The following is a 27,956-nucleotide window of genomic DNA, read 5'->3' as shown; positions in this document are numbered from 1 at the left end:
GCCAAGAGGAACATGTGTAAACAGCACAAATGGTTTATTCTTTTAGTTCCTCCTTACACAGATGTTGCATGTTTTCTGAGATTTCGTTGCTCCACGTCGACCGCACAAAACCCGGTAAAAACACCGAGTGGCCTCAGATTTAAACGGCTTCACGGTGGCGGATATGAGCCGGCCGACGCTCAGTGGGAGTGCGGTCGGCTGTGGTTTGTGAAAGTAGTGACAGGACATTCAGTTAAATGCGTGAACATTCAGGAAGAGGCTCAGTGGTGGTAAAAAAAATAAAAAAATGCTGAAACCGAAGAGGCGGAAACGATCAGAAACATCGAACATTCACACACGCAGAGTTTAAACCGTCATTTAAACCGGGGACGATGTGTAACAGATGTGATGAAGGGGAAAGGTCCAGCTGTTTGCTGTCCATCCCCAGAATAAACGAGCACTCGGTTTTATTAAAGTAAAAACAGATCAGAAAATAAAAACAAAGGCTAATAAAACAGCCAAACTTTCATATATTACACTTTGTATGATACAGATGTTTTAAAGTAAGAGCAGGTTCACGCTTTACATTTATGAGCCACTTTAGTTTTGCTTTCAGTGACGTTCTGCCTCCAAAGAACTCCCTTTATTTCCTGTTTTAAGGTTTTAAAGAGACGCGTGGAGGCGGCAGTAAAGTGTGTCCACAGAAACCTTCTGCAGATCTAAAGCCTAAAGGCTCGCTTTGAAATGAACTGTGCTTGTTAGGCGTGTTCGTACGTGTTGTGCAGGGCTGCCGCTGCCTGGTAAAACTACGTTAAACACATTTAATTAGACGGGCACACACACACACACACACACACAGGCTGGACTTTCTCTTAACTACCGTCACAAATGTGTCTGACTCCTCAGTCCAGTTCTACGCTAACAGCCAACGTGATGAACTGGAGCTCGTGAAGCAGTTTTTACAATCATCAAGCGTTTATGCATCAGCAGAGTCATGTTCAACAGCTTGTCTTTATGGGCTGAATCAGTTTTACTTCCATCATAAACAAAAGGGATCTTTAATGCTATGAATACTGCACGCCAGTTAGATTCTCTGTAAATCTGATACAAATGGTCCTCGGTGAGCAGTGTGTCCACACAGCAACACTTCAAATTTACAATTATTCACGTCCCTTAAGTTTTCCTTAAGTTTCTTTTGGAATTTGAAGAGAAGCTACTTGAACTTTATGAGAACTGAACACTAAAACCAGGTAAAACTCTTCCTTTAATCTCTTTTCTTTGTAAACAAAACCTTTAAGGGTCGTAAAGGAGCAGAAAATAACCTCCAGGCTCCTCCAGAAAAAGCAGGTAGAGTTCCTAAAAAGTTTCCTTTCAGTCTGAGGGAGCCGACGTGAATGATTAGCCACTTCTTTAAGTTGTTTAAGTGCAGGCGAGTTCTCAGTAAGTGATATTTGACTAACTTTCCATTTGAAATAACCTGTGGAGGGTAAATTTAGCTTGACGTCAGTGTTCTGAGGAGCAGAAGAAGAAGAACAGCTTCATCTGCTCCTGCTGAGCAGATGCAACAGTGAAGCTTTAATCCAAAGCCCCCCCCCCCCATCCCAAAACCCCTACAACAAAAAGTGAACTGTAACAGCTTTATGTTCCTAATAAAACAGAACACGGTGCTTCACTCGTGTGTCACCAGAAAGCAAAGCTACAGAGAAAACTGGCCCAACAGCCCAGGCGTTTCTGAGCAGGACTTTAAGGGTTTTATGTAAGTTACTGCAGATAAACGCCTGAAACGCACAGAAAAGCAAAGATAAAAACGTGTGGATTATCCCCTAAAAGCAGCAGAATGCCGTCTTTGTGCTGACTCTGCTGTTAGTGGCACATGTTAGATTAGGTGCTTTGCAGCATTTAAATCTTCAGTTTCAGACGAATAGTTTCCAAACAGGAAGAATCTCTCACGCTTTGTGTTTTAAATCGAGGGATTGTTGCCGTTTCGGATGGTAAAGAATGGCTTCCACGTGGAGAAGGAGCCCTCTGAGCGACCGTTACAGACGCAGCGGGGCGTTAAATACGACCCCCCCCCCCCCTCCCGAAGGCTTTAAAGACAGAAAAAAGATGAAACTGAACTTCCAGAGCAGAGCTACGGAAACAGCAGAACCTTCACTTCTCCTGCAGCAGGGCGGGGATGTTGATGTTCCAGCCGATGGCCTGCCGGTCGAAGCCGCAGGTGAACAGGTTGCAGGTGGCGTTGTCCTCGCACCAGGCGGAGCAGCAGACCATGCGGCGGTGACCCTGAGCAACGACACAGCGGCTGGGATCAGCACGGGCTGAAGCAAACGCCACGTTCACGCCCTCTGAAAGCAAACTTTCTCAGCTCACCTGGCGGTTGCTCCGTGGGAGGCGAGCCAGTCGCACGCCGGACATGTCGAACAGCCGGACCTGCCGATTGTCGTGAGGAAGGGCGATGATCTTCTGGTTCGCCGACACGCTGATCCTGAACAGAAAGAGCGGCGCATGAGCTGAGATCTCCCCCGCTGGCAGTGCTGTTCATGCTGGATGGAGACTGTTAGCAGATTCTGTCTGCAGTCATCTGATTTAAAAGGTTAATACTCCTATAATCCAATCATCAATCTGTGCTTGAAGAAGCCTAAAATAACACCAGGGAGAGAATCTCTGGGTTTTAAGCCCGATATTCAGCTTTTGGCCACTTTGGGACATTTTTCAGAGAAAATAACTGATTAATTAAGAAAATAATCCTTAAAGAAACACTTTTAAATGAAATTAAATGTTGTAATCACTACTTGTAGTCGTTTTACTTCACGTTTAACGGTTTAATTCGGTGATTCGTGGCGTCTGCGTCTCATTTATCTGTTGCTTAGTTACGGCTTCCACACCTGTTCACAGCAGAGTCTGTGCGGATGGTTGCTATGGGCGACCTCATATTCTTCAGGTCCCAAACTTTGACGGTTCGGTCGTCGCTGCCAGACACCACGTTATCTCCCACCGTGAACACAGCCGACGTCACCGTGCTGCAAAGGGAAAGAAATCGTGTTTGTTTGGAGGTAAAACCGTCCAGCAGCTGATGAGCCGCGCTCGGCAGCGTAGAATATGTTGCTTTATAGATTTCTGTTTCCTGTTTGCAGCGGAGCACAATTCCAATAAACCAATAAAACATTGTGAAAGGGAATTTCAGCAGAGGTCAGCGACACAATCCCACATCTGTGGTTTATTTCTTGGCTTTTAAAGGGACAGTTCGCCTCTTTTGACATGAAGCTGTATTGACATCCCATATCAGCAACATCATTTCTGAACATCTTCTTACCCCCTGCTGCGTCCTGTGAGCAGAGTTCCAGCCTCGTTTTGGTGTTGATGAAGGTAGTCCGGCTAGTTGGCTGGGGTTTAAAAAATAAAGCCTTTTGCTTCTCAGAACAATATGCGTTCAACAGAGTAATACATCTGGATCACAAAATGGTTCTCCAGGAAAAAGTCAGAGCTCACAATCTCTTGGCCCTATTTTCTCTCCCTTCGTATCACTGCCTGCTGCCGCCTGCCGACAGCCGCACCTGTTACAAAAAACAAAACGAAAAGAAAGAAAAGAAAGAAGGAAACAAAGGGAAAGAGAAGGAAAGAAAAGGAAAGAAAAGGAAATAAAAAGAAAGGAAACGAAATGAAAGGAAAGAAAAGAAAGAAGGAAACAAAAGAAAAGGAAATGAAAGGAAAGAAAACAAAAAGGAAAGGAAAGAAGGAAAGGAAATGAAAGACGTCTGCCGCGCCTGTTACGCTGTTTTCTGCTCGGTCTGCACAGCAGGCAGTGATACGAAGGGAGAGAAAATAGGGCCAAGAGATTGTGAGGTCTGACTTTTTCCTGGGGAACCATTTTGTGATGCAAATGTATTACTCTGTTGAACGCATATTGTTCTGAGAAGCAAAACGCTTTATGTTTTAAACCCCAGCCAACTAGCCGGACTACCTTCATCAACACCAAAGCGAGGCTGGAACTCTGCTCACAGGACGCAGCAGGGGGTAAGAAAATGTTCAGAAATGATGTTGCTGATATGGGATGTCACACAGCTTCATGTCAGAAGAGGCGAACTATCCCTTTAAAGTCTCTTTTCTTCCCTCCAGCTCAGTCGAACGGGCATGTTTCAGCAGAAAGTCGGTGGTTTGATCCCCGGCCCTGCTGATTGATGCTGTTTAATAATAAGAAAGGCTGCATGAGCGGAGCCTAAACAAGGTTAGAAGTGAGCTGCCCTTTGACCAACTATTGAGCCGCATCATCAGGCACACATAAAGGAGGGCGTGCCTGTAACCTGGAGGACCTGCGTGTGAATGTGTGTGTGTCGCACTGACTCTGTGTGTCCCTGGAACACGTTGACGGAGTGGATGGACGGGTCTCTGAAGTCCCACAGCCTGAAGGTGGTGTCTCTGGACGAGGTGACCACCAGGCGCTGCGTGGGGTGGGTGCAGCAGTGGGTCAGCTCCTGGTCGTGGCCTGATGGAACACACCAGCACGCAGTGAGCGGTTTCTAGGGGGAACGTGTCCGTCTCACTGCTTCCTCCGCTCAAAAGTCCTCTTTATTGGGCATTTCAAAGCAGTTTTTCAGCCTCGTCTCTGTTGGATAACCTGATTTATTTGGTAACTAAGACACGCTGTAATCAGAGATGCTTCACTGGACTTATGGCTGACCATCAGACTGCTTTAAAATGCCAAACAATACGTCTCACACTGCTGCTCTAAATACTCTAAATACAACAATTTATTGTAAGAACACTTTAAGGCATTGTTTTTCTGTTTTTCTTTATCATAATTCTTTATTCTTCGTTCTTCCGTACTGCTTCTGCATACTTTTACCAATTTCCACGATTTTCGTATCAAAATGTTCAGCTCGTTCAGGAGATGGGTGCTATCATTTTTTGGTGTTTCTAACTTTTATACTTTTTAAAATATTAAGGTTTTTGTGAAAGTTTTTTTTTAAAAGTGATGGTAAATCCTTTCAAATCATTAAAAAAAAGCTTCCTCCTCTTTCAAACTTAACTACTTCAGCATACTTTCAGCTAGAGACACCATTCAAACTTTAAAATGTTCACAAGACATTCAGCTATTACCAATTGTTTCAGCTTTTTAAAATCTTCAGCCAATTTTAAAATATGACAGTTTAAAAAATATGAACATTTTGCTCCTTCTTGGTTTTTATGAATAAAGAGCCAGCAGAATGGCGCACTGGCCATTTTCAGCTTTTTCTGATATTCAAACAAATTCCTTTAACTTTCTTACAGTTTAACTGACAGAAACTAATTATACCTTAAAATGTAGGAAACATTGTCCTCTTTCAGCCAATGTAACTACTAAAGAGCTCACTATTACAGAACTTCAGCTATGAGCCTTTAAGCGAGAGCAATCTCTCAAATTCTGACGAATTCTCTCACCAACTCCAATGTTAAGTTTGGTAGTGCTCAAAAATCAGCTCTAAGTGTGTTCAACCTGCTGCCATTTAAAAATATTTCACTCAATTGATTAAAAAACTACATTAACGCGCTTTCTAGTCTACAATTTCCATTGTTCCTCCTACCAGTGAGCGAGTGGACCAGCTCTGATGTCTCCACGTCGTACAGATTGGCGGCTCGGTCCCAGGAGGCCGTCACGACCTGTTTGCCCCCAACCAGCCAATCAGCAGCGATCACCACCCCCTGGTGGCTGCGGAGCGTGGTGGTCGCCACGCGGATGGAAGGGCAGTCGTTCGGGCCCTCCACCTCCCCGTCCGCCTCGTCTTTATCCGAAAAGTCCACGTCGTCCTCGCAGGGCGTCTGCTGCAGCGGGAGGGGAGAGTTCAGGCTCACAGACAGAGACGCTCAGAGCGGTGAATCTACAGCTGCTTACGCTGATGTCGGCCACGGGCTGCGGGGTGGGCAGCTGCACCAGGTACCTCCAGATGTGGGCCGTCTGATCCCCAGAGGCTGGGGGCGGAGAAAAGAGCTTTAGGTTAGCATTAGCTTAGCTTTAGGTTAGCTTTAGGCCGTCTGATCCCCAGAGGCTGGGGGGCGGAGAAAAGAGCTTTAGGTTAGCATTAGCTTAGCTTTAGGTTAGCTTTAGGCCGTCTGATCCCCAGAGGCTGGGGGGCGGAGAAAAGAGCTTTAGGTTAGCATTAGCTTAGCTTTAGGTTAGCTTTAGGCCGTCTGATCCCCAGAGGCTGGGGGGCGGAGACACAAGCTTTAGGTTAGCATTAGCTTAGCTTTAGGTTAGCTTTAGGCCGTCTGATCCCCAGAGGCTGGGGGCGGAGAAAAGAGCTTTAGGTTAGCATTAGCTTAGCTTTAGGTTAGCTTTAGGCCGTCTGATCCCCAGAGGCTGGGGGCGGAGAAAAGAGCTTTAATAATAATAATAATAATAATAATAATAATAATAATACATTTTATTTCGAGGCGCCTTTCAGGTCACCCAAGGTCACCTTACATTAAAATTTGAGAGCATTTAAGAAAAATAATAAAAGCATAATAACATGAGACAACATAAAACAGAAGTGCACAGAGTCCAGTTATAGGGAGTATGCCAGTTTGAATAGGTGAGTTTTAAGTTGGGATTTGAATGATGTGATGGAGTCTGACTGTCTTATGAGTGGGGGGAGGGAGTTCCAGAGCCTGGGTGCTGAGCAGCTGAAGGCTCGGTCACCCATGGTCTTGAGGTGTGACGTGGGGATGGTTAGCAGTCCAGCAGAGGTTGAGCGGAGGGTACGGGAGGGAGTGTGTTGGTGAAGGAGGTCGCTGAGGTAGGTGGGGGCTAGGTTGTGGAGAGCTTTATAGGTGAGGAGAATATTTTTGTAGTGAATGCGGTATTGTACTGGGAGCCAGTGAAGTCTGATGAGAACAGGGGTGATGTGGTCTGAAGATTTGGTACCAGTGATGATCCGGGCGGCTGAATTCTGGATGATTTGCAGTCTGTTAATGAGTTTGGTGGGGAGTCCAGTGAGCAGGGCATTGCAATAGTCAATGCGGGATGTGACAAATGAATGAACCAGGATTTCAGTGCTGGATTGGGTCAGTGATGGGCGGAGTCTGGAGATGTTGCGGAGGTGGAAGAATGCGGTTCGGGTGATATTTTGAATGTGGGGTGCAAATGAAAGGGTGCTGTCCAGAATAACGCCGAGGCTCTTGACTTGGGGTGAAAAGGGTACAGGAAATCCGTCGATGATGATGGGTGGAACTGGGTTGTGATGTGATTTGGTGAGGATGGATTTGGAGCCGATGAGCAGGGCCTCGGTTTTGTTGCTGTTAAGTTTAAGGAAGTTCCTGCTCATCCAGCTCCGGATGTCTTCAAGGCAGATGATGAGGAAGGGGGGAGGGATGGCGGCGGTGGGTTTGGAGGAGATGTAGACCTGTGTGTCGTCAGCGTAACAGTGAAAATGGACTCCATGGTGACGGAGGAGTGTGCCCAGGGGGAGAAGGTAGATGATGAACAGAAGTGGACCCAAGACTGACCCCTGGGGGACACCCAGTGAAACACCCGAACACCCAGACTTGTGGTTCCTTAGTTGGACGAATTGTTGGCGGTCAGTGAGGTATGATGTGAACCAGGAGAGTGCAGCACCAGTGATCCCAATGCCAGCCAGGCGGTCCAGGAGCAGAGGGTGGGAGATGGTGTCGAACGCTGCACTGAGGTCGAGGAGGATGAGAATAGTGAGTAGTCCGGAGTCAGCTGCACGGAGGAGGTCGTTGGTGATTTTGACCAGGGCTGTTTCAGTGCTGTGTTTTGGACGGAAGCCAGATTGGAAGGGTTTGTGGAGGTTGTTTGTGTCGAGGTGGGACTGTAGTTGTGCTGCAACCACCCTTTCAAGTGTCTTGGAGATGAAGGGGAGGTTGGAGATGGGCCGGTAGTGGTTGAGGACAGCTGGGTCAGCACCAGGTTTTTTCAGGATGGGTGTGATGGCAGCCAGTTTGAGAGTGGGGGGTACAATACCAGTGGTGAGGGAGGAGTTAATTATGTTGGTGATCATGGGAGAAATGGACGGCAGACAGGCTTTGACAAGCGAGGTGGGAAGAGGATCAAGCTGACAGGTGGTGGTTTTGGCTTTATTGATGTATTCCGAGATGGTGTGTTCTGATGCTGGGGTGAAGTCAGAGAGGGAGCTGATGAGAGGTTGTCCAGTGGTGATCATCCAGGGTGGATCATTTGGGGAGGTGCAGGATGAGGCCAGTTGTTGGTGAATAGTGTTGATTTTGGAGTTGAAGAAGTCCAAGAAGGCAGTACACTGATTGGTGGAGATGTCAGGAGGGAGGGTTTTAGGTGGTTGGAGCAAGCGGCTGACAGTTGAGAAGAGGACTCTGTTGTTTCCTGTACCAGTGTTGATGAGGTTGGAGTAGTATGAAGATTTGGCAGTGGTGAGGGCATCCTTGTAGTGATGGAGGTGGTCTGAGTACATTTGGCTGTGTACAGTGAGTCCAGTTTTTTTGTAAAGTCGCTCCAATCGACGGCCAGTGGCTTTGAGCTGGCGAAGCTCAGGGGTGAACCAGGGAGCAGTGTGGGTAAATGAGACTGAGCGTTTTTTCAGGGGGGCCAGGGTGGTGAGAGAAAAGGAGAGGCAGTTGTTATAGTGAGTCACCAGGTCAGCCGGGGAGGATTCTGGGTGAGGGCTGGGGTAGGAGCTGATCAGGGTGGAGAGATCTGTGGTGTCGATGTGTTTGATGTTTCTGAAGAAGATGGTCCGTTGTTCTTTGGCTTTGTGTAGTTGGGTGTGAATGTCAAAAAGTACAGCTTTGTGGTCGGAAATGGGGAAATCAGTGACATTAAGGTTAGTGGGGGTGATGTCAGTACAGCAGATTAAGTCCAGTATATGACCTTTGTTATGGGTTGGGAGGTTGACATGTTGTGTGATACCAAGACAGTCCAGGAGTGATGTGAAGTCTTTAGCAAAGATACTAGATGGGTTGTCAATGTGGATATTGAAATCACCGAGGAGGATAACAGTGGGGGACATTGCACATACAGATGTTAATAGTGATGAGAATTCAGTGAGGAAGACAGCAGAGGGTTTTGGTGGTCTGTAGATAGTCACAATGATAGTGGGTTTGGGGCCTGTGAGTTTTATAGCTAAACATTCAAAAGAGGAGTTATGGGGGATTGTGACAGCAGTGACTTTGATGTTATCACGGTGAAGGAAAGCGAGACCACCCCCCCTTCCAGTAGCACGGGCTTCACTAATAAAAGAAAAACCAGGCGGGACAGCGGCGTTGAGATGGGAGAAGTCATGTGGTTGTTGCCAGGTCTCAGTGAGGCATAGAATATCCAGGTTGTGGTCAGCAATAAAGTCGGCGATCAACAGAGCCTTGTTACTGAGGGATCTGATATTAAACAGACAGAATTTCAGACAGGTGAGTGGTATGTAATTGGTTGCTTTGAGCAGCGGGAACAGTACGCGGTGATTTTGGCGGAGGGCGGGGCTACTCATCGTGTACTCTGTGGCCGCCGTGGCAACGAGTACAGTGCGGGGAGGGGGACGGAGCCTAGTGGACCAGAAGGAGCGGATGTTTGTATTGCCGTTGTGTTGAGTGTAGTGAAAGTTCCGTCCAGAGCCTCGGTGGATGTATCTTGGTCGTTTGAGAATGTAGTGATGGGATACAAGCTGGGGTGGGGGAGTCCTTGAGAAGGTCCAGAGATGTAACATTTCCGCTGCCGAGTAACGGAGCGGCGGAGATGCGCTCGCGAGAGTCAAGCACAGCGCAATCCAGAGGAACAGATTAAAAATCCACATGGTGTGAGATCGGCAGCAACGTAATCCAACAGTGGATGGTGAAGCCACAGAGCCAGCGCAACGGAGGCAGAGGAGTGGGGCGTAATGGTTGTAGCTTCGCTGGAAACGGGGGGCGGCGTTGGGGATTAGCAGCAGCAGGCTAGCCGGCCGGCAGGTGGACACCGTCGGTGTTACAGGGAGGCGGCGTCCCCCGCACTGACAGCAATCCACAGGAGCAGACGGGCTCCCAGGAGAGCCGGCAGGTTGGCAACGGACCGGCCCGAACCGGTGTGCTTCGAGGGGCACACCAGTACAGACTTATCCAGCCACAGAGTGCGGAGAGGAGCCACAGGAGTCCCGTACAGGTGAGCCCTGTACCGGTGTAGCTAGCTGCTGGCTAACGAGTGGCGAGGCAGTGGCAGCAAACAGGTAAAGACTGTTTGCTGCTGATTCGGTGTCGCAGAGTGCTAGGTCCCGCACTCTGGACTTTCTCAAGCAAGCTGGTTCTAGTAGATGTGTTTAAAATCCAACGTTAAAACTAGACTTAAAAATAAAAATAGCGAATACAGCGGGGAGGCGCGGCAGCAGCTTGCCAGCGGTCCCTCCATCTGTTGCTCAATGTACTTTAGGTTAGCATTAGCTTAGCTTTAGGTTAGCTTTAGGCCGTCTGATCCCCAGAGGCTGGGGGCGGAGAAAAGAGCTTTAGGTTAGCATTAGCTTAGCTTTAGGTTAGCTTTAGGCCGTCTGATCCCCAGAGGCTGGGGGGCGGAGAAAAGAGATGGGAGTAAAGTCTCTGAGAGCTTTGGGTTAGCCTTGGGTTAGCTTTAGGTTAGCTTTAGGTGAACTTTAGGTTAGCTTTAGGTTAGCTTTGGGTTAGCTTTGGGTTAGCTTTAGGTTAACTTTGGGTTAGCTTTAGGTTAGCTTTAGGTTAGCTTTAGGTTAGCTTTGGGTTAGCTTTGGGTTAACTTTGGGTTAACTTTGGGTTAGCTTTAGGTTAGCTTTGGGTTAGCTTTGGGTTAGCTTTGGGTTAGCTTTGGGTTAACTTTAGGTTAGCTTTAGGTTAGCTTTAGGTTAGCTTTGGGTTAGCTTTAGGTTAGCTTTAGGTTAGCTTTGGGTTAACTTTTGGGTTAACTTTGGGTTAGCTTTAGGTGAGCTTTAGGTTAGCTTTAGGTTAGCTTTAGGTTAGCTTTAGGTGAGCTTTAGGTGAGCTTTAGGTTAGCTTTAGGTTAGCTTTAGATTAGCTTTAGGTTAGCTTTGGGTTAGCTTTGGGTTAGCTTTGGGTGAACTTAAGGTTAGCTTTAGGTGAACTTTAGGTTAGCTTTAGATTAGCTTTAGGTTAGCTTTAGGTTAGCTTTGGGTTAGCTTTAGGTGAACTTAAGGTTAGCTTTAGGTGAACTTTAGATTAGCTTTAGGTTAGCTTTAGGTTAGCTTTAGGTTAGCTTTAGGTAACTTAAGGTTAGCTTCAGGTGAACTTTAGGTGAATATGTGGCAAGCATCAGACTGTTTCATAGCTGCAACAGCAGAGCAGCTGCTGTTCTGAGTAAGAGTCAAACTGTGGAGAGTTACCTGTTAGAGCCATCTGTTCAGTGGGATGGAACTTTATAGAGTTGACTGCAAAAAAACAGAATATTTATGACGTTAAATCTCGCCGAACATCACTGATAATATAAGGAAAAACACTGATAATACTGTGAAATAATTCAAACTACTGCAGAAGCTAAAGGTGTGGCTGGTAATCCTGTTCAGAAACACATTTTGTAATACTGGGTGAAATAGTCCGTCTGTCCTGAGAGTGATCTATACACGATGTATTTAGAAAAAGGGCCGAAAATAATCAGACCAACAACAAGCTGACCAATCCAAATATAAGGGAAACTTAAACAAATCTTGCTTGCTCTCTAGGATTACCAAACATGCCTTTAGTAACTCTTTATGAGTTAAACACAGAGGTGAGACACAGAAGGACGGAAACACTTTATTAGAAGTGTCGTGCAAATACCTGATCCCTGATGGCCCATGTACTTCAGGAGGCACTTTCCTGTCTCGATGCTCCACAGCATGGCCGTGTGGTCTGTCGGAACAGATGGGGACATGAGAAATAAACTCGAAAAGGATAATATTAACAGCCGTGTTGGCGTTGATCGACAGAGGAAACAAAAACAGACATCTGAGGATGAAACGGACGAAGCTGTTACCTGCAGACGCAGTTCCGAGCACCACGGGCTGCGTCCTGGTGACGCTGAGGTCCCAGATGCCGTCTCTGTGACCCACATATTCTTTGACCAGCTGGCAAATGGCTCTGGATGTCGTGGCTTTGAAGCTGGACACAATCTGACACCGACAGCACACAAACATTAACTCCAGAACAGCGGAAAGTTCCAGATGTTTGGCCAGCAGGGTTCCTACACGCCAACGTATGCGAGTCATCTTCAAAGATTACATCATCCAATCAAAGAAATGCATCAGAATGCGTCTAACTTTAAACACAAATCTGTGTTTCAAACGTTTTTTATGGCTTTTTAGAACATAACACACTTAAGGAAAACTTAAAAGAAACATAAAAGAAACTTAAGGAAAACTTCAAAGAAACTTAAAGGGATAATTCGGAGTAAAATGCACTTTAGATCAATTTACGGGATGTTGGGAGTACATACGTTGAGTTGACATCAAAATCATGTCATTCGGATGTGTTTTGACAATTTTGATTTGACCGTTTTTAGCCAAAAGTCGTTAGCCTGGAGGTGAATGGGGCAAATCATGTCACCGCTACAAAACGCTATTTTTATACCTCTTCTACAGCTCCAAACAACATAACACTTACGTGGTAGTGAGTAGAGGGTCCCTAAAGCCAAACCGAAGTGTCCCGAGGTCTTCATGTGGTCGGATAGAGTCCAGAATGAATTTAATCAAGCCAGTACCTTTCCGGAAATGTGTCTGCTGCAGCTGCCGCTACAGACCGTGGTGAAGTTGGCTTGATATTGGTTTGAAAAAAAAAAGACACCTTATTTCCTTATTGTGAATATCTGTCGAATATCCAATATCAAACCAACTTCACCACGGTCTGTAGCGGCAGCTGCAGCAGACACATTTCCGGAAAGGTACTGGCGTGATTAAATTCATTCTGGACTCTATCCGACCACATGAAGACCTCGGGACACTTCGGTTTGGCTTTAGGGACCCTCTACTCACTACCACGTAAGTGTTATGTTGTTTTGGAGCTGTAGAAGAGGTATAAAAATAGAGTTTTGTAGCGGCGATACTCGATGCCCTCATCACTTCCAGGCTAACGACTTTTGGCTAAAAACGGTCAAATCAAAATTCTCAAAACACATCCCAATGACATGATTTTGATGTCAACTCAACGTATGTACTCCCAACATCCCGTAAATTGATCTAAAGAAACTTAAGGGAAACTTAAGGGTAACTTTTGTTGAATCCCAACAGGATGATTCAGTGAGATATTTGGGTTTTATGAACATTTTCTGGCTTAAGATGACTCCATTGTGTTTCTAAGAGCCATGTAGGAACCCTGGTGTGAAATAGGGAGGAAGCAGGTGAGCAGAACTGAGAATCACTGAGGAGCTGCTCAGCAGGGTCGTTCAAGTATGCTGGAGCTAAGAAGCTTTATAAAAAAGAATCAGTGACAGTTTCTGAGGAGGTTTAACCAAAAAAAAGATCTTTGATGCTGTTTGCTTTGAGCTCAACTGCGTGGAGATTTAAAACAAACAGCATCAGCCGTCAGCAAACCCAGATCTGCAACATAAACACCAAATCAACAGAAATCTGTGTCAGTACAGCAGATTACTTTCAATGCAAAATAAACCGCACGGAAACAAAAGAATTCAGAGACGGGAAACGGGTCAGTCATTTTACGTCAGCTGCGTCGGAGTCGGTGGGTGTTTACATTAAAGATGGGAATGATACAAACGGGACTCCTGGTTCGCTTTGGACACAGACCGCTAAATAAGTTCCAACTGAAAGGAAGGAGGAGAGAGGCGTCATTCATCTGAGAGGGGAGTGCAACAGGTGGAAGAGATGATGCTCAAACTGACGATGAGGTGAAACACACTGCGGCTGCTGGCTGTTAGTGAGCGATGGCGTCGGTGGAACATCGGTAAAACTGCTACGTGACGGTAGCTGCGATGAGTCTACTCACGTGTGATGGGGGGGCATTTCTTTGTGGACTAGACAGAGAATGAGTAGAATGCAACACTGATGCATCAGGTTACATTAAAAACAGCTGAAGCAGCGACGGGGGGGGGGGGGGGCCGGGAGCTGCAGGGTTCAGCGCTGCAGAAAAAGCTGCGAATGAATCTAATCGGGTCTCTAGAATCTGAGGAGTCGGTGCGCAGTCTGCTGCAGCCAAATCCAGCGACATCTGGTGACATAACATCCCCAGAGAAGCTTCTCATTGGTCCAAAATAGATGCTCAGATGTGACAACTGGGGCTGGGCAACGATTAAAGTGTTTAATCTAATTAATCGCATGATTTCCCTGATTAATCACCATTAATCGCATTTGTACGCAGAATCCAAAAATGAACCCAAAAGTAGTGTATAGCTTTTAGCATTTAGTTTTATTTTAAATGTGCTGCCATATGAATGAAAGTGCCATAACATTTGTTGTGCAAACACACTTTTAACATCAGCATCTTTCTGTAGTTTTTATGTAGAAGCCTCGCTCCACTGTCTGTTTCCTTGAATGACTTGCTGCTATCAGTTGTGTGTTTTGCCTTTAAGTGATATTTTAGACTGGAACTACTACGCTGAGAAGACAATTCAACTTGGCTGTAAATGCAGGAGTTTTTTTTATTTCTATTTATTTTGAAATACGTGCTTTTATGTTGAAACAAGTAAAACAGGAAGTTGCGCCGGTTAGCTCCGTGGACACTTTGATTGATTGATGGATGGATGGATAGATAGATTAATTAATCCCTTTGCGGAATGATTCCTGAAGAAGAGCACTAAACATGTTCCTCTTGTGGCTGTCCACCACAGAAGTTGTTTGTTTTCAGCTACTTCTTTTCAAAAGATTGCTTCAGATTTGATTAAAGCTCCACCTGAGATTTAACGTGATTTAAGATAAACGTCACTTATTATTTAAGCTCATTTTCAAGCTCTGAGTCACTCCTGCAAGAACACCAGAAGTTTGACAAGGTAACATTACAAGCAACAGACTTTGGTCCATTGAGTATTTATAAAATCCACTGGTTTATTCTAATAATAAGACCGTATAACGGATTCAGACTTCCAGTCGCCTCTAAACTCGTTGCATCAGGCTTTAATTGTTTATCGAAGCGCATAAAAGGAAGGAAAAACATTTAAAAATGCTAAATCTGACCTGGTCCAGCCATTTTTTTTAGCAGACTGCACACTCCACTCCATCATACATCATACATGTCTCCACAGTGTACCAGTATGCGTAAGAAGCTAAACCAAAACCAAAGAGGTGCAACTGAAAAAGCCAGTTAGTGAGATAGTAAAAGTCCAGTTTTTATCTCACGCAGAAACTGAGTTAAAAAAGCTCAAACTCCTACATTTGAATGACCAAGTCTCGTGGGGAGGGAGTGTCGACCCCCTGGCTGGGCTGTTCATGCATATTGGCACACAAGGGGGAGAAATCAACAAGTTACCCATGAGTCTCCACCCCACAACTCCCAACTGGTTACGCTGAAGTTGCGGGATCCGCCTACTCTGGCGTGGCAAGAATTTGAACGCGGCTATGAGCAAAGAAGGTGAAAAGACAGCAGTTCTGTGTTTAACGTTGAGAAAGTCACGTGATGCTAAACACAGAGGCCAATCAAGCCTTTTCACAGGTACATTTACTACACTTTACAACCATTTTACCGTGTGCGGAGTCTCCACATTAAAGGGACAGTTCGCCTCTTTTGACATGAAGCTGTATGACATCCCATATCAGCAACATCATTTCTGAACATCTTCTTACCCCCTGCTGCGTCCTGTGAGCAGAGTTCCAGCCTCGTTTTGGTGTTGATGAAGGTAGTCCGGCTAGTTGGCTGGGGTTTAAAAAATAAAGCGTTTTGCTTCTCAAAACAATATGCGTTCAACAGAGTAATACATTTGCATCACAGAATCGTTCTCCAGGAAAAAGTCAGACCTTTCCTTTCCTTTTGTTTTGTTACCTTGTCTTTCCTTTTGTTTCCTTCCCTCTCCTTTTGTCTCCTTTCCTTATTTTTCCTTTCCTTTCCTTTTGTTTCGTTTCGTTTCCTTCCCTCTCCTTTTGTTTCCTTTCCTTCCTTTTGTTTCCCTCCCTCTCCTCTCCTTTCCTTTTGTTTCCTTCCTTTCCTTCCCTCTCCTTTTGTTTCCTTTTGTTTCCTTCCTTTCCTTTACTTCCCTCTCCTTTTGTTTCCTTTTATTTCCTTTCCTTATTTTTCCTTTCCTTTCCTTTCCTTTCGATTCCTTCCTTTCCTTTCCTTTCCTCTCCTTTCCTTTCCTTTCCTTCCCTCTCCTTTCCTTTCCTTTTGTTTCGTTCCCTCTCCTTTCCTTCCCTCTCCTTTTGTTTCCTTTCCTTTCGTTTCCTTTCCTTCCCTCTCCTCTCCTTTCCTTTCTTTTGTTGCTGCCTGCTGTGCAGACCGTGCAGACCAAAGTGCAGACCGAGCAGCAAACACCGTAACAGAAGCAACTGTCGGCAGCAGGCAGTGATACGAAGGGAGAGAAAATAGGGCCAAGCGATTGTGAGGTCTGACTTTTTCCAGGAGAACGATTTTGTGATGCAAATGTATTACTCTGTTGAACGCATATTGTTTTGAGAAGCAAAACGCTTTATTGTTTAAACCCCAGCCAACTAGCCGGACTACCTTCATCAACACCAAAACGAGGCTGGAACTCTGCTCACAGGACGCAGCAGGGGGTAAGAAGATGTTCAGAAATGATGTTGCTGATATGGGATGTCATACAGCTTCATGTCAAAAGAGGCGAACTGTCCCTTTAAGGATTTAATCAGGCACAACTTTAAACTCATGCAGACAGTTTAAATGACTAAACGTACCATTTCTAAACTTCCAAATCAGGAGAGAATTTCAAAGGAAATCGGCTGTGTAAAAGCATGTTTACCTTGCTGGTTGAAGCCTTGTAGGTCGTCTTCAGTTTCTGAGACAGCTGGCTGGTGCTATGACTCGCTGTTCGTCCAAACCAGAACACAAAAACAATGATGTCACTCCTGGGAAGTTCAGAGCTTTGAATGTAAACGAGTGTCGAGCATTACTCACCTTTGGTCTTCAGAGCTCCTTTAGCTAAATCTGCGCCTTCGAACGTGTGTCCCTCTGCAGCCAGACGATCGTTCAACGTGTCGATTTCTCTGCGCACTGCAAGGCAAACGTGTTACAGGACGTTTCAGGAGGCGGTTTGACTCGCTGAGGTCAGGAGGAAAACATTTAGAAAGGTCTCTGTTATCTCACTGTTCTGAGACTCCAGTGATGGGATGAGAATCTAAATGTCAGTTTTTACTAGGCCTGGGCGAGTTAACTCGTTATTATCAAGTTAACTTGTTAATTATTTAACGCCGATTAATATTTTATCGCACATTAACGCAGGTTTTATTATAAAAGTCTGTTGAATGCATCACATTCACACAGTTACAGCAAACACCACGAAGCATGGAGTGATAAAATAAAGATAAACTAGCAGGTAACATCACCGTTACAGGTGCTCCTCGGTCTCTGTGGCTGTGTTCGAAACCGTATACTACATACTGAATACTTCCATACTACATACTCATCGATCAGACAGTATGCAGAGCGTTTACCCACAATGCATTTCGCTCCTGCCCGAGCCCAAATCAGCCGGCCTGAAGCTGATTTCTCTTAAGCTCTAAACTCTGTAAACTTTAGCAACATTTGAAACATTTTCAGGCGAGAAAGTAGTCGTTTAGATCCCCAACGTGTTGAAAATCTGACAAAATACCGGCTGTTTACAATTTTGTTCCCACGAATTTGGCGCTACTAAAGCTAGCCGCAGTGAGCAACGCACTTCCTGTTATTTTCACAAAATAAAACACCCGTTGCCTTTTATCATAGGGAAAGCCATTACCATACAATTGGTGCTTTTGTTTTGAAAACAGGAAGTGAACCTACCCTCGTTGTAGCTAGCTTGAAACTGCCGTTTTGACAGGAAATGACGATCGGCGACGTCACGTTACGTTGCATCTTGGGTAGTTTGAGTATGAGTAGTAACCTCATGATGCATACCCAACATTTAGGAGAATCTAGTATGCATCCGGGAACTTCTCGCAGTATGAGTAGTAGGAGTAGTAGGAGAAGTATGCGGTTTCGAACACAGCCTGTGTGAAGCTCACGGAGCTAACCGGCGCTACTTCCTGTTTTCCTTGTTTCAACATAAAAGCACGTATTTCAAAATAAGTAGCTGTTTTAGGAATACAGATTACAAAGTGATTCCACATTTAATTCCTTCATCTGAGAGGAAGTCAGAGCATTCAGCTATTAAATTAATGGTTTCCTATATGTTTTATTCTCTTAAAAAGATGAAAAACCTGAATCAACATCCACCCAGATGCAGGGATTCCAGTGTTTGTCAGTAATTGTAGAGCAGAAAACACCAAAAGTGGTGTAAAATGATGCTCTCTTCAAATATTAATGTGGACAAAAATCTGTCTGAAATGCAGAAAATCAAAAAAGCTTTCAGCTCGAATGGGTTTGCCGTCCGCCCTCAGGGTGACTTACGCTCTATGTTTTCTATGTAGAGGTTCTCAAACTCCCGCTCGATTTGGCTGAACAGGTCCAGCAGATTGCTCCTCAGAGACAGAGGCAGCTTGGAGTCCTGCGAGATAAAAAAAAAACGTTAAAAACACGGAAAATTCAGATATTTTAAGGAGAAAGACAACCAAAAAACAACTGGTATAATAAAACTGTTATGTTTTCAAATCTAATAAATCTGATGACTGAATCCTGGTGAAATATATCGAAGCTTTCGCAACGTGTCATTCCTGCAAAGGAGAAAAGTCTCTTTTCACACATTAAAGCACGAGGAAGGAAATAAATCCTGTTTCAGTCTTAAAAGCCTCCATCAGAGGAAGGAATGAGTGAAACACAGAACTCAGAACAGGATGGGTTGGTGCCTGAAAAACGTCTGAGTGGGGTTTTACAATCAATATTTTGGGAGTAAAGGGAATAAAAAATAAATGTAACTGCAATATTCCAGGAGAAAACACTTGTTTTAACAAGCAAACTCTCAGTTATGGTGAATTAAAAGCTGTATTGTTTAAGAAAGATTTATTTTACTTAGTGATGCTCCGATCGATCGGCTGCCGATCATGATCGGCCGATAATGCCCAAAAATAGCCTGATCGGCGATCGGAAAAATATGCCGATCAAAAAGCCGATCACGTGACGTAATTACAAGCTTTTTTTTTTTTTTTTTTTTGACGTAAATTACTAGCAACCACTTTCTAATGTGGTACGGGACGTGTGTACAGAAGCGAACAGGCAAAACCTCTACAGTGCTTCTCGACAACATGACCTCTCCTGTCTGGAATTTCTTCAAAGTGTGTCAGAAAGATGTGAAACTTACTGCGGTCACGCCATCTGCGCTTCGCGCTAGCTACACTTGAAAATCAAGTGCCCGTTTACATCGCTTCATACGGTAAAGCGTGTGAGTGGATTTATGGTGCATTCAAGTGCACCCCGTAAACTCAGTAATCTATATCGAAGTTGATTTTCATTTGTTGGAATACATACACCTGTCATTACTTGGTTGTTTTTTTTACTACATTCTTTTTAATGATTAAAACAAAATGATAGAACAAAATTATTGAAGCATATTCAGAATCAAACTCATTTCTGCATAGTCAGATTTGAAAACTTCCTTAAAACCAAATCAAAATGTTCTCTGCCGACTCCACCAGATTCTTGTTCTACATGTCCCCAGCTACCTCTTTGGAGATTTTCAAGTTATTTCACTGCATCATTGTTTAATAATCTGATGCTGAAATCATACCCAGTGGATGATGAATATGGGCAGATTAAAATAATAATAGAAAGTAAAAAAAACAATTGTTTTCTGCAAACTCCACCAGATTCTTGTTCTACATGTCCCCAGCTACCTCTGGCAGTTTAATTTCTATAAATGGTGCACTCTCTGCTAGATGAAAGGCATGGAAATGTCCGATTCCTTCCGTGATCGGCAGTGATCGGCAATCGGCAGATCATGATTTTGGTGATCGGTGATCGGTCCAAAAAATGCTGATCGGAGCATCACTAATTTTACTGATTATTAAATTAAAGTGAGAGCATTTTTAAGCTCCTTTTTTGTATTTACGGTGAAAAATAGGGACAAAAATGGAAATAAGCCACCAGTTATTTGCTTAAAAATGCTTATATCGTATTCTTATTAAAAACTAAGCTCCCCGTTCCTAAAAGAACCTTGAAAAGGCCTGTTTTTGGTTTGTTTAGATTATTAAGAGTAGTTAGTAGAACAGTTTTAATATGTGTGCAGAAAAACGTTATTTTCTGGCTGGAGTTCAGAGAAACGAGACTCGTCTCCTCGAAGCTTTGGCCACGGTGGAGGGTTGAACTGCTGCTCGCAGTTAGATTTTCCAAAGAAAATCAGTCAAGTGTACAGTGAGCGGTGAAAAGGTCTGTGTCACGTGCACACACTGCAATAAGTGCACGGGGGGAGGGTCCACAAAGTTAAATCTTATTCGCTCACGTTGAATAAATGAAACCGGCTGGAGCAGAACTCGTGTTAGAGCCTCCGAAAGCCTTAAAAAAAAACACTTAAAACTTTAAATAATGTTTTATATTTATGGTTAAATCGTGTAACAGTAACCTGCACGTAGGGACCAACGCGCTCCCTGACAGCAGAAGAAGAAATGATGACGATGGAGACACCGTGGAAAAGGCTGAAATACGTTTACCTCTGCACCTAAACTAGAAAACTTCTTTCTTTAATCTCCAACATTAAGCAGGTATTAACTCCTCTGGAGCTGCACCACAAACAAAATACCAGTCTCATCATCACAGAACACTAAATGCTGCAGTTCAAAACAGAGCCACCACACAGCTTCTACTCTTAAAGGGACAGTTCGCCTCTTCTGACATGAAGCTGTATGACATCCCGTATCAGCAACATCATTTATGGACATCTTCTTCGCCTGCCGACAGCCGCGCCTGTTACGGTGTTTGCTGCTCGGTCTGCACAGCAGGCAGTGATATGAAGGGAGAGAAAATAGGGCCAAGAGATTGTGAGGTCTGACTTTTTCCTGGAGAACCATTTTGTGATGCAAATGTATTACTCTTTTGAACGCATATTGTTTTGTGAAGCAAAACGCTTTATTTTTTAAACCCCAGCCAACTAGCCGGACTACCTTCATCAACACCAAAACGAGGCTGGAACTCTGCTCACAGGACGCAGCAGGGGGTAAGAAGATGTTCAGAAATGATGTTGCTGATATGGGATGTTATACAGCTTCATGTCAAAAGAGGCGAACTATCCCTTTAATATCAAACAGACCTAAACTACATCAGACCTAGTCACTATCTGGGGTGTTACTCTAATGTCTGACGCCTGAAACTTACCTCCATTCTCATGAGGGACTCCAGATTATCAGAGGACTGGAACCAAAAAGGGACCAGAGTGGAAAAAACAAAAGGTCATGAGGTCATAACAACACTTGTGCTCTGGTCTGAATACAAAACAGCCGAGTTTTCTCTCCTCGATCACCAACGACCGGCTTTTAGAGCCGCAACCGACGCCTCAAAAATGTATTCAGAACATTTTACGACATTAAAACAGAAGCGCTACATAACTTCCTTTAAGCATCAGGACACGTATTCAGGATCGACAGTTATGCTCTGATCTGTATGTCTGAAGGTAAAACCATGTAGCTGTTACCATCTTTAGCTAAACTGTGGTAAATCCTTTCAAAACAAAGCTGTTTCATTTACTTTATGAGGCCAGTGGGGGTCTACCAGGATAACTTCACAGGCTTTTATGTTGAGGAAACATCTCATCATCTGTTGGAGGACACAGGACTCTGGAAGGTCCCCCCTCCAAAGAGCCAGGCTACTGTAGGCTTAAAGTAGATGCCTTTACATGATGATGCAGAGAGAAAACCAATGAAAAGTCTACTAATAAAGACGGGTCAGAAGTAATGTTTTCTGTGAGAGAAAGTGAACTTGAGGCTTTGTAACTATGCAAAGTTGAATAAAACAATGGAAAAAAACTAAAATGAAAAATATGGAAACAGGTCAGGTTCTGATGATGCCTGCGAGGCAAAACATGAGCTAATTTATAGATAATTTAAGTTCATTTTGACCCCATTTGTCAGTGATTCGGCCTCCCTGCAGTCCGGTACACACTGTGCAACTTTGAGCCGCCTTAGAAGGAAGAATCGTGGTGAAAAATCTGGTTATGGCTTCGAAACAGTCGTCCTACATGGGACAGTAAAGGAGGTTCAAAGTCTTATTTCTGACCTGGGCCTCTTCAGATCTAGGCTAAAAACCTGCTTATTTAGGATGGCTTTTAATACCCAGTAGTATGATGAAACTCTTTTATCTTATGTTATCTTGTTCGATTTTGTTGTATTTTATTGCTGAAAGTATTTTTATCTGCACTCTTTCACTTTTAAATTAATGAATGAATGATTATTTTTAATGGTTTTTTTATTTCTTATTTCTTTTTAATGATTTTATTGCCTTCTTGTGATTTTATGTAGCTGTAAAGCACTTTGAATTACCTTGTGTATGAATTGTGCTCTATAAATAAAATTGCCTTGCCTTGCTTTCACTGTTCTTTTATTGTTTTTATTTGTTTTTACTTATTCTTCTCTTGATTTATTACCTGCTGTAAAGCACTTTGGAACATCGTAATGATTGTTTGTAAAGGGCTGTAGAAATAAAATACATTTTACATTTACAAAGACAGATGCTGGAATAATCAGAATGAGTGCGCGTGCTGCTTAAGACCTACATCTGCAAAACCAGCCAATAGGAGCGCAGCATGGAGCTACTGGCGCTAAACCGACCATCCTTTCTGATGGTGAGCACGAGGAAAGCTGTTTTTATTCTGCCTTCCTCCTCAGCTGAGTGAGACCTAAGAACACCTGAGAAACGTGAACAAACAGCCCTGATTGTGCAGATGCTCGAGCCTGTGCTAAATCCAACAGGTTTACAGCCAAGTGAAAACAGCCTTACGGTAATACTGCAGGAACTGTGGCCTGCGACACTATAAACCATCGTGTGTCCTCTAAACGGGTGCATTAAAGGCTAATTGGCTTAGGCTTACAACTAGAGTGCTTACGGGTGCAGACAGCAAGCTAATAATGACGGCCAGGGGAGGGGAGCCGTTTGATGTTTCAGCTGGAAATACTCGAGCTATCAAGCATTTCACGAGCACTTTAACCCTCATCCCTGATTTAAAACTTAATTTCTTTCAGCCTTAAAACAACAACAACAACCTTAAAATATTGTAGGTTAACATTTTTTCCCCCTTTTTTTTTTCATAAATCTTTTCTTCCACTTCAGTTCTGATCATAACTACCAATGTTTCAATTATTTTCAAAACATTTAACCCTTTAAATACTGGTTTATATGATGTACACGCCAATTTCTGTAAAAAAAATAAAATAAAACTGCTATATTTTCAATATATGGAATGCAAAGTGGAATTGTTGAGTAGGGATAATTATGGTCTGGGATATGTCAATGATCAACAACAACATTGATTTTTAGGGATTTAAATTTTTTTGCTATGTCTGATTTTTTTTTTTTAAACTCCATAATTTCTGAAAAGGGACATTTTTGTCCCCTTTTAAAACGACCTAAAAACATCATATATTACTATTTTTTCCACTTTTTTTTCATAGATATTTTATTCCACTTCAGTTCTGATCATAACTACCAATATTTCAATTATTTTTTAAAAATTAACCCTTTAGATGCCAATTTGAACTTTTTAGGCCAAATTTTAAGCCTTTAGGTGCCAGTATTTTCAAAATATGGAATGCAAAGAGGAATTATTGAGTAGGGATAATTATGGTCTGGGATATGTCAATGATTGGCAACAACATTGATTTTTCTGGATTTTTAATTTTGTTGTTATGTCTGATTTAAAACACAACTTAATTTCTAAAATGATCCCCAAAATACCATATGTTAATATTTTTTTCCCACTTTTTTTTTTATAAATCTTTTCTTCCACTTCAGTTCTGATCATAACCTCCAAGTTTTCAATTATTTTAAAAAATGTAACCCTTTAAATACTGGTTTATATGATGTAAACACCAATTCTGTTAAAACACACACAAAAACTGCTATATTTTCAATGTATGCATATTTTTCTACACAATGAAAAATTGCATTGCATATGATGTGTGTTTGAAATTCGAAAAAAGTCAAAAATTTTGACGAGTATCACTGTTTCCAGTGTGAAATTAGAGGAGAAAGTACACCCCAAGTGGAGAAAAATGTCCCCCATCAGGGATCAGGGTTGGTTTGTGCTTGCTCTGTAGTTTAAGGAGTAACTTAAGTCCATCACCTGTCCCTCCAGCATGTCTCTCTGCAGACCGGAGCGGTCCTGCTCCGTGCTGTTGGTTCTGCGGATGGAAAGGCTGTGAGACTTCCTCTTCTGCTTTGCCTGGCGGGCGGCAGCGCTGCTCCCACTCTCCACCGGCATCCCTCCGTCCAAACCCTGATGAAACCAGCCTGAAAGCAGGAAAACCGTGAGAGTCCTTCGCTCAGCAGCCAGCACACAGAGAGGAAAACACGGGAGGAGCGTACGGAGCTCGGCTGGGTGGTTGTTTTTGGCAGCTTCTGAGTGCGAACGTGTGAAATGACGTGTGAAGAAAACAGTGTCGCCGGGTGTTTACGCTCGACAAACCCCTCAGAGGTGCGCTGTGAAACACGAGGGCAAGAAACTGAGAAGCAAACAATGTTTTCGGCCAATATTTTGTGAGAGAAATATTCAATTACAGATCTTAGAAGACGAGCTTCTGATGCACTTTTATTTATTCAGCTGTGGGGAAACAAACACAAAGTAATGACCAGTAACTGGACTGTCATCTTAAATAGGTATTTGTGTATTTTAATGAGGCTGAAAACACTTATTTTTCAATCTGACAGCTTAAATGGTCTAAATTACAGTTTTTTTTTATTCTACGCAATATAAAATGTTTTCAGAAATATATTTAAAAAATGAAAGTGTCGCCTAACGTAGTCCAAAACCCTAAAATACACAATTATGATCACAGCACACCTTTCTCAGAAGCTAAAACCAGTGGCTTTTTGATTTAAAACCTACTTAATGTTTCCAAATCCACTGCCTATCCGAGGCTGGATCAGTTTTAATCATTTCAACAGGCAGATACACTAAATATCTGACATTATAGTGCTTTCTAAATGACTTATTTCTTGTCTATTTATCTGGGATAGAACGAAACATCGATGCCGTTTACATGATGTAAACATGCTGGATTACAGCAAGTTGCTAATAGGGAAAAATCATTATAAATAAGAACGCAGACGCAGAAATAAAACAGAAGCATAGCTGAGCAACAGCACGGCACCACAAGGTGATGAACCGGTTCTGGTACCAGTCATGAACCAGTACAGGAACCACCTGGGTGGAAAAAAAAGGGCAAAATTCCCCAAAAACAAAAAGCTTGTTGGATTAATTTCCTGATCTAATCTATGCATCACAGTAACCGTTTAAAAAGAGCTGCAGCTTAGACATTTCTTTGCTCTGGTAACGCTGGAATGAATCTACTATGATTCATTAACAGAAAGAAAAGCCACACGAGGAGAAAAGCAGCTGATCACCACCCTGCCTGTGGTAGTTTTTTATATTACAGGGGCCTAACAAACCCTTAAGTCCTCATTCACTCTGCTCAATTCCATCAAAAAGAATTCAAATCTTAGGGATTGTCTCTGTTAGCTATGGAAGCCCGTTTCCGCCACTTAATAAAAATAAATTTAGAAATACTATCTCATAATTATGAGATATTAAGTCGAAATTATGAGATACTATCTCATAGCATTTACTTTGTTGTAAACACACGTTTAAAGTAGTCCTCAATGTACTCACAATCCATTTCTGTGTCAATCTTCCCACACCAAAGAGCTGCTACTTGAACTGCTGTGTGAAAATATCTCATAATTTTGACTTAATATCTCATATTTTTGACTTAGTATCTCATAATTATGAGATATTATCTCTTAATTTTGACTTACTATCTCATAAATATGAGATACTATCTCATTATTTTGACTTAGTATCTCATAATTATTAGTGATGCTCCGATCGATCGGCTGCCGATCATGATCGGCCGATAATGCCCAAAAATAGCCTGATCGGCGATCGGAAAAATATGCCGATCAAAATGCCGATCACGTGACGTAAATTACTAGCGACCACTTTCTAATGTGGTACGTGACGTGTGTACAGAACCGAACAGGCAAAACCTCTACAGTGCATCTCCACAACATGACCTCTCCTGTCTGGAATTTCTTCGAAGTGTGTCAGAAAGATGTGAAACTTACTGCGGTCACGCCATCTGCGCTTCGGAGAGGCACGGTCGCGCTAGCTACACTTGAAAATCGAGTGCCCGTTTACATCGCGTCGTACGGTAAAGTGTGTGAGCGGATGTATGGTGCATTCAAGTGCACCCCGTAAACTCAGAAATCTATATCGAAGTTGATTTTTCATTTGTTGGAATACCTGTCATTACTTGGTTGTTTTTTTACTACATTCTTTTTAATGATTAAAACAAAATTATAGAAAAAAATTATTGAAGCATATTCATAATCAAACTCATTTCTGCATAGTCAGATTTGAAAACTTCATTTAGAACCAAATCAAAATGTTCTCTGCCGACTCCACCAGATTCTTGTTCTACATGTCCCCAGCTACCTCTGTGGTGATTTTCAAGTTATTTCACTGCATCATTGTTTAATAATCTGATGTTGAAATCATACCCAATGGATGATGTATATGGGCAGATTAAAATATTAATAGAAAATAAAAAAAACAATTGTTTTCTGCAAACTCCACCAGATTCTTGTTCTACATGTCCCCAGCTACCTCTGGCAGTTTAATTTCTATAAATGGTGCACTCTCTGCTAGATGAAAGGCATGGAAATGTCCGATTCCTTCCGTGATCGGCAGTGATCGGCAATCGGGCAGATCATGATTTTGGTGATCGGTCCAAAAAATGCTGATCGGAGCATCACTAATAATTATAAGATATTATCTCATAATTTTGACTTAGTATCTCATAAATATGAGATACTATTTCATATTTTTGACTTAGTATCTCATAATTATGAGATAGTATTTCTAAATGTATTTTTATTAAGTGGCGGAAACGGGCTTCCATAGTAATCTCAGGCTAAACTGCCCTTATTGTTTGACAGCATGTTCACAGGGATGAATTACAGGGATGAATTACAGGGATGAATTACAGGGATGAATTACAGGGATGAATTACAGGGATGAATTACAGGGATGAATCAGGCTTCTACATCTGTGTGAGTGTCAGAATGACGTAATTATTGTTATGGAGCCTCATATGTTGGTTAAGACACGCTTAAAGCTGCCTCCGGCTGTCACGCTTTTAAACCGGCGTCTGACATTCGCCCTTGAGCTGACGAAAGGTGCCTGGGTGCGCAGCACGGAAATAAAAAAAATTAAAAAACAGATGTTATCAAGCAGGCCAATCTGTCTGAAACCAACACAGACTTTCATTCGTTCTTTGTAAGGTCCAACAGAATAAAACACCCTGTGTTTAGCTTCCAGACAGTCTGGCCGGGGGCTCAGTTCCTCCTGCCGACTGTCACTGGCTTTTACCCAGAGCTGGGAGGGCGGTTACAGCTCCGTTAATGCCGCCGATGTGTTGCGATAAATATTAAGACAGTTCAAGCTCAAACAAATCAACCTCACTGACTGAAAGTGAGCAGTGCTCAACGCAAGCTAAGCTAAGCTAACGTTGTGTCCGTTAGCCGGCGGCGGAACCGCGCATGCTAACGGGCTAACGGTTTGAGACAACCCGTCAAAAACACGGAACACAACTTACCACAAGGTCTACCAAAACGGGGTTTTATTCCGAGACACTGCGGCAGTCGTTCTCCTGTCTCTCATTGTCTTCGGGGGGCGAAAAAACGCTTCAAGAGGTTTAGTGAAATATCCGAGTTGACAGTTGAGGAGAACCGTTACAGAACCGTTAAAGTGCCGTTACAGAGACGATAACGAAGCTAATTCCGGCCCGAGGTTTTTCACAATAAAACTCAATTCTAAAACG

At 43.2% G+C, this 27,956-nt stretch overlaps 1 protein-coding gene across 2 annotated transcripts; it reads right to left on the bottom strand.

Annotated features, from left to right (window-relative positions):
• Positions 1-15: 15 nt before the first annotated feature.
• LOC142398597 (WD repeat-containing protein 37) lies at positions 16-27,899 on the bottom strand. Of its 2 annotated transcripts, none has more exons than XM_075482658.1 (14): positions 27,732-27,899; positions 24,200-24,366; positions 18,388-18,484; positions 16,918-17,013; positions 16,763-16,827; positions 11,885-12,020; positions 11,689-11,760; positions 11,256-11,300; positions 5,849-5,925; positions 5,541-5,778; positions 4,321-4,462; positions 2,865-2,999; positions 2,350-2,464; positions 16-2,262 (listed from the first exon to the last, which is right to left on the bottom strand). In XM_075482658.1, exons 2-14 carry the CDS (start codon positions 24,335-24,337, stop codon positions 2,131-2,133), a joined length of 1,488 nt encoding a protein of 495 aa, XP_075338773.1. In that variant the 5' UTR covers positions 24,338-24,366; positions 27,732-27,899; the 3' UTR covers positions 16-2,130. The 2 variants fall into 2 exon arrangements, with proteins under 2 accessions (XP_075338773.1, XP_075338774.1); XM_075482659.1 differs by having other exon boundaries at positions 5,541-5,775.
• Between the last annotated feature and the right edge of the window lie 57 nt (positions 27,900-27,956).

This window comes from Odontesthes bonariensis, chromosome 14, assembly GCF_027942865.1.
Source record: "Odontesthes bonariensis isolate fOdoBon6 chromosome 14, fOdoBon6.hap1, whole genome shotgun sequence".
In the NCBI taxonomy this organism is placed as follows: Eukaryota; Metazoa; Chordata; class Actinopteri; order Atheriniformes; family Atherinopsidae; genus Odontesthes; species Odontesthes bonariensis.
The sequence above is the reverse complement of the archived record's forward strand: the minus strand, read 5'-3'. Positions and strand labels throughout refer to the sequence as shown.

Coding starts and splice junctions, on each gene's coding strand:
- LOC142398597 (XM_075482658.1), bottom strand. CDS start 24,337: ATGCCGGTGGAGAGTGGGAGCAGCGCTGCCGCCCGCCAGGCAAAGCAG. Junction 12,021..16,762: donor ACAAGGCTTCAACCAGCAAG/GTAAACATGCTT, acceptor TGTCGGTGTCAG/ATTGTGTCCAGCTTCAAAGC. Junction 2,263..2,349: donor TCCCACGGAGCAACCGCCAG/GTGAGCTGAGAA, acceptor GTCGTTGCTCAG/GGTCACCGCCGCATGGTCTG.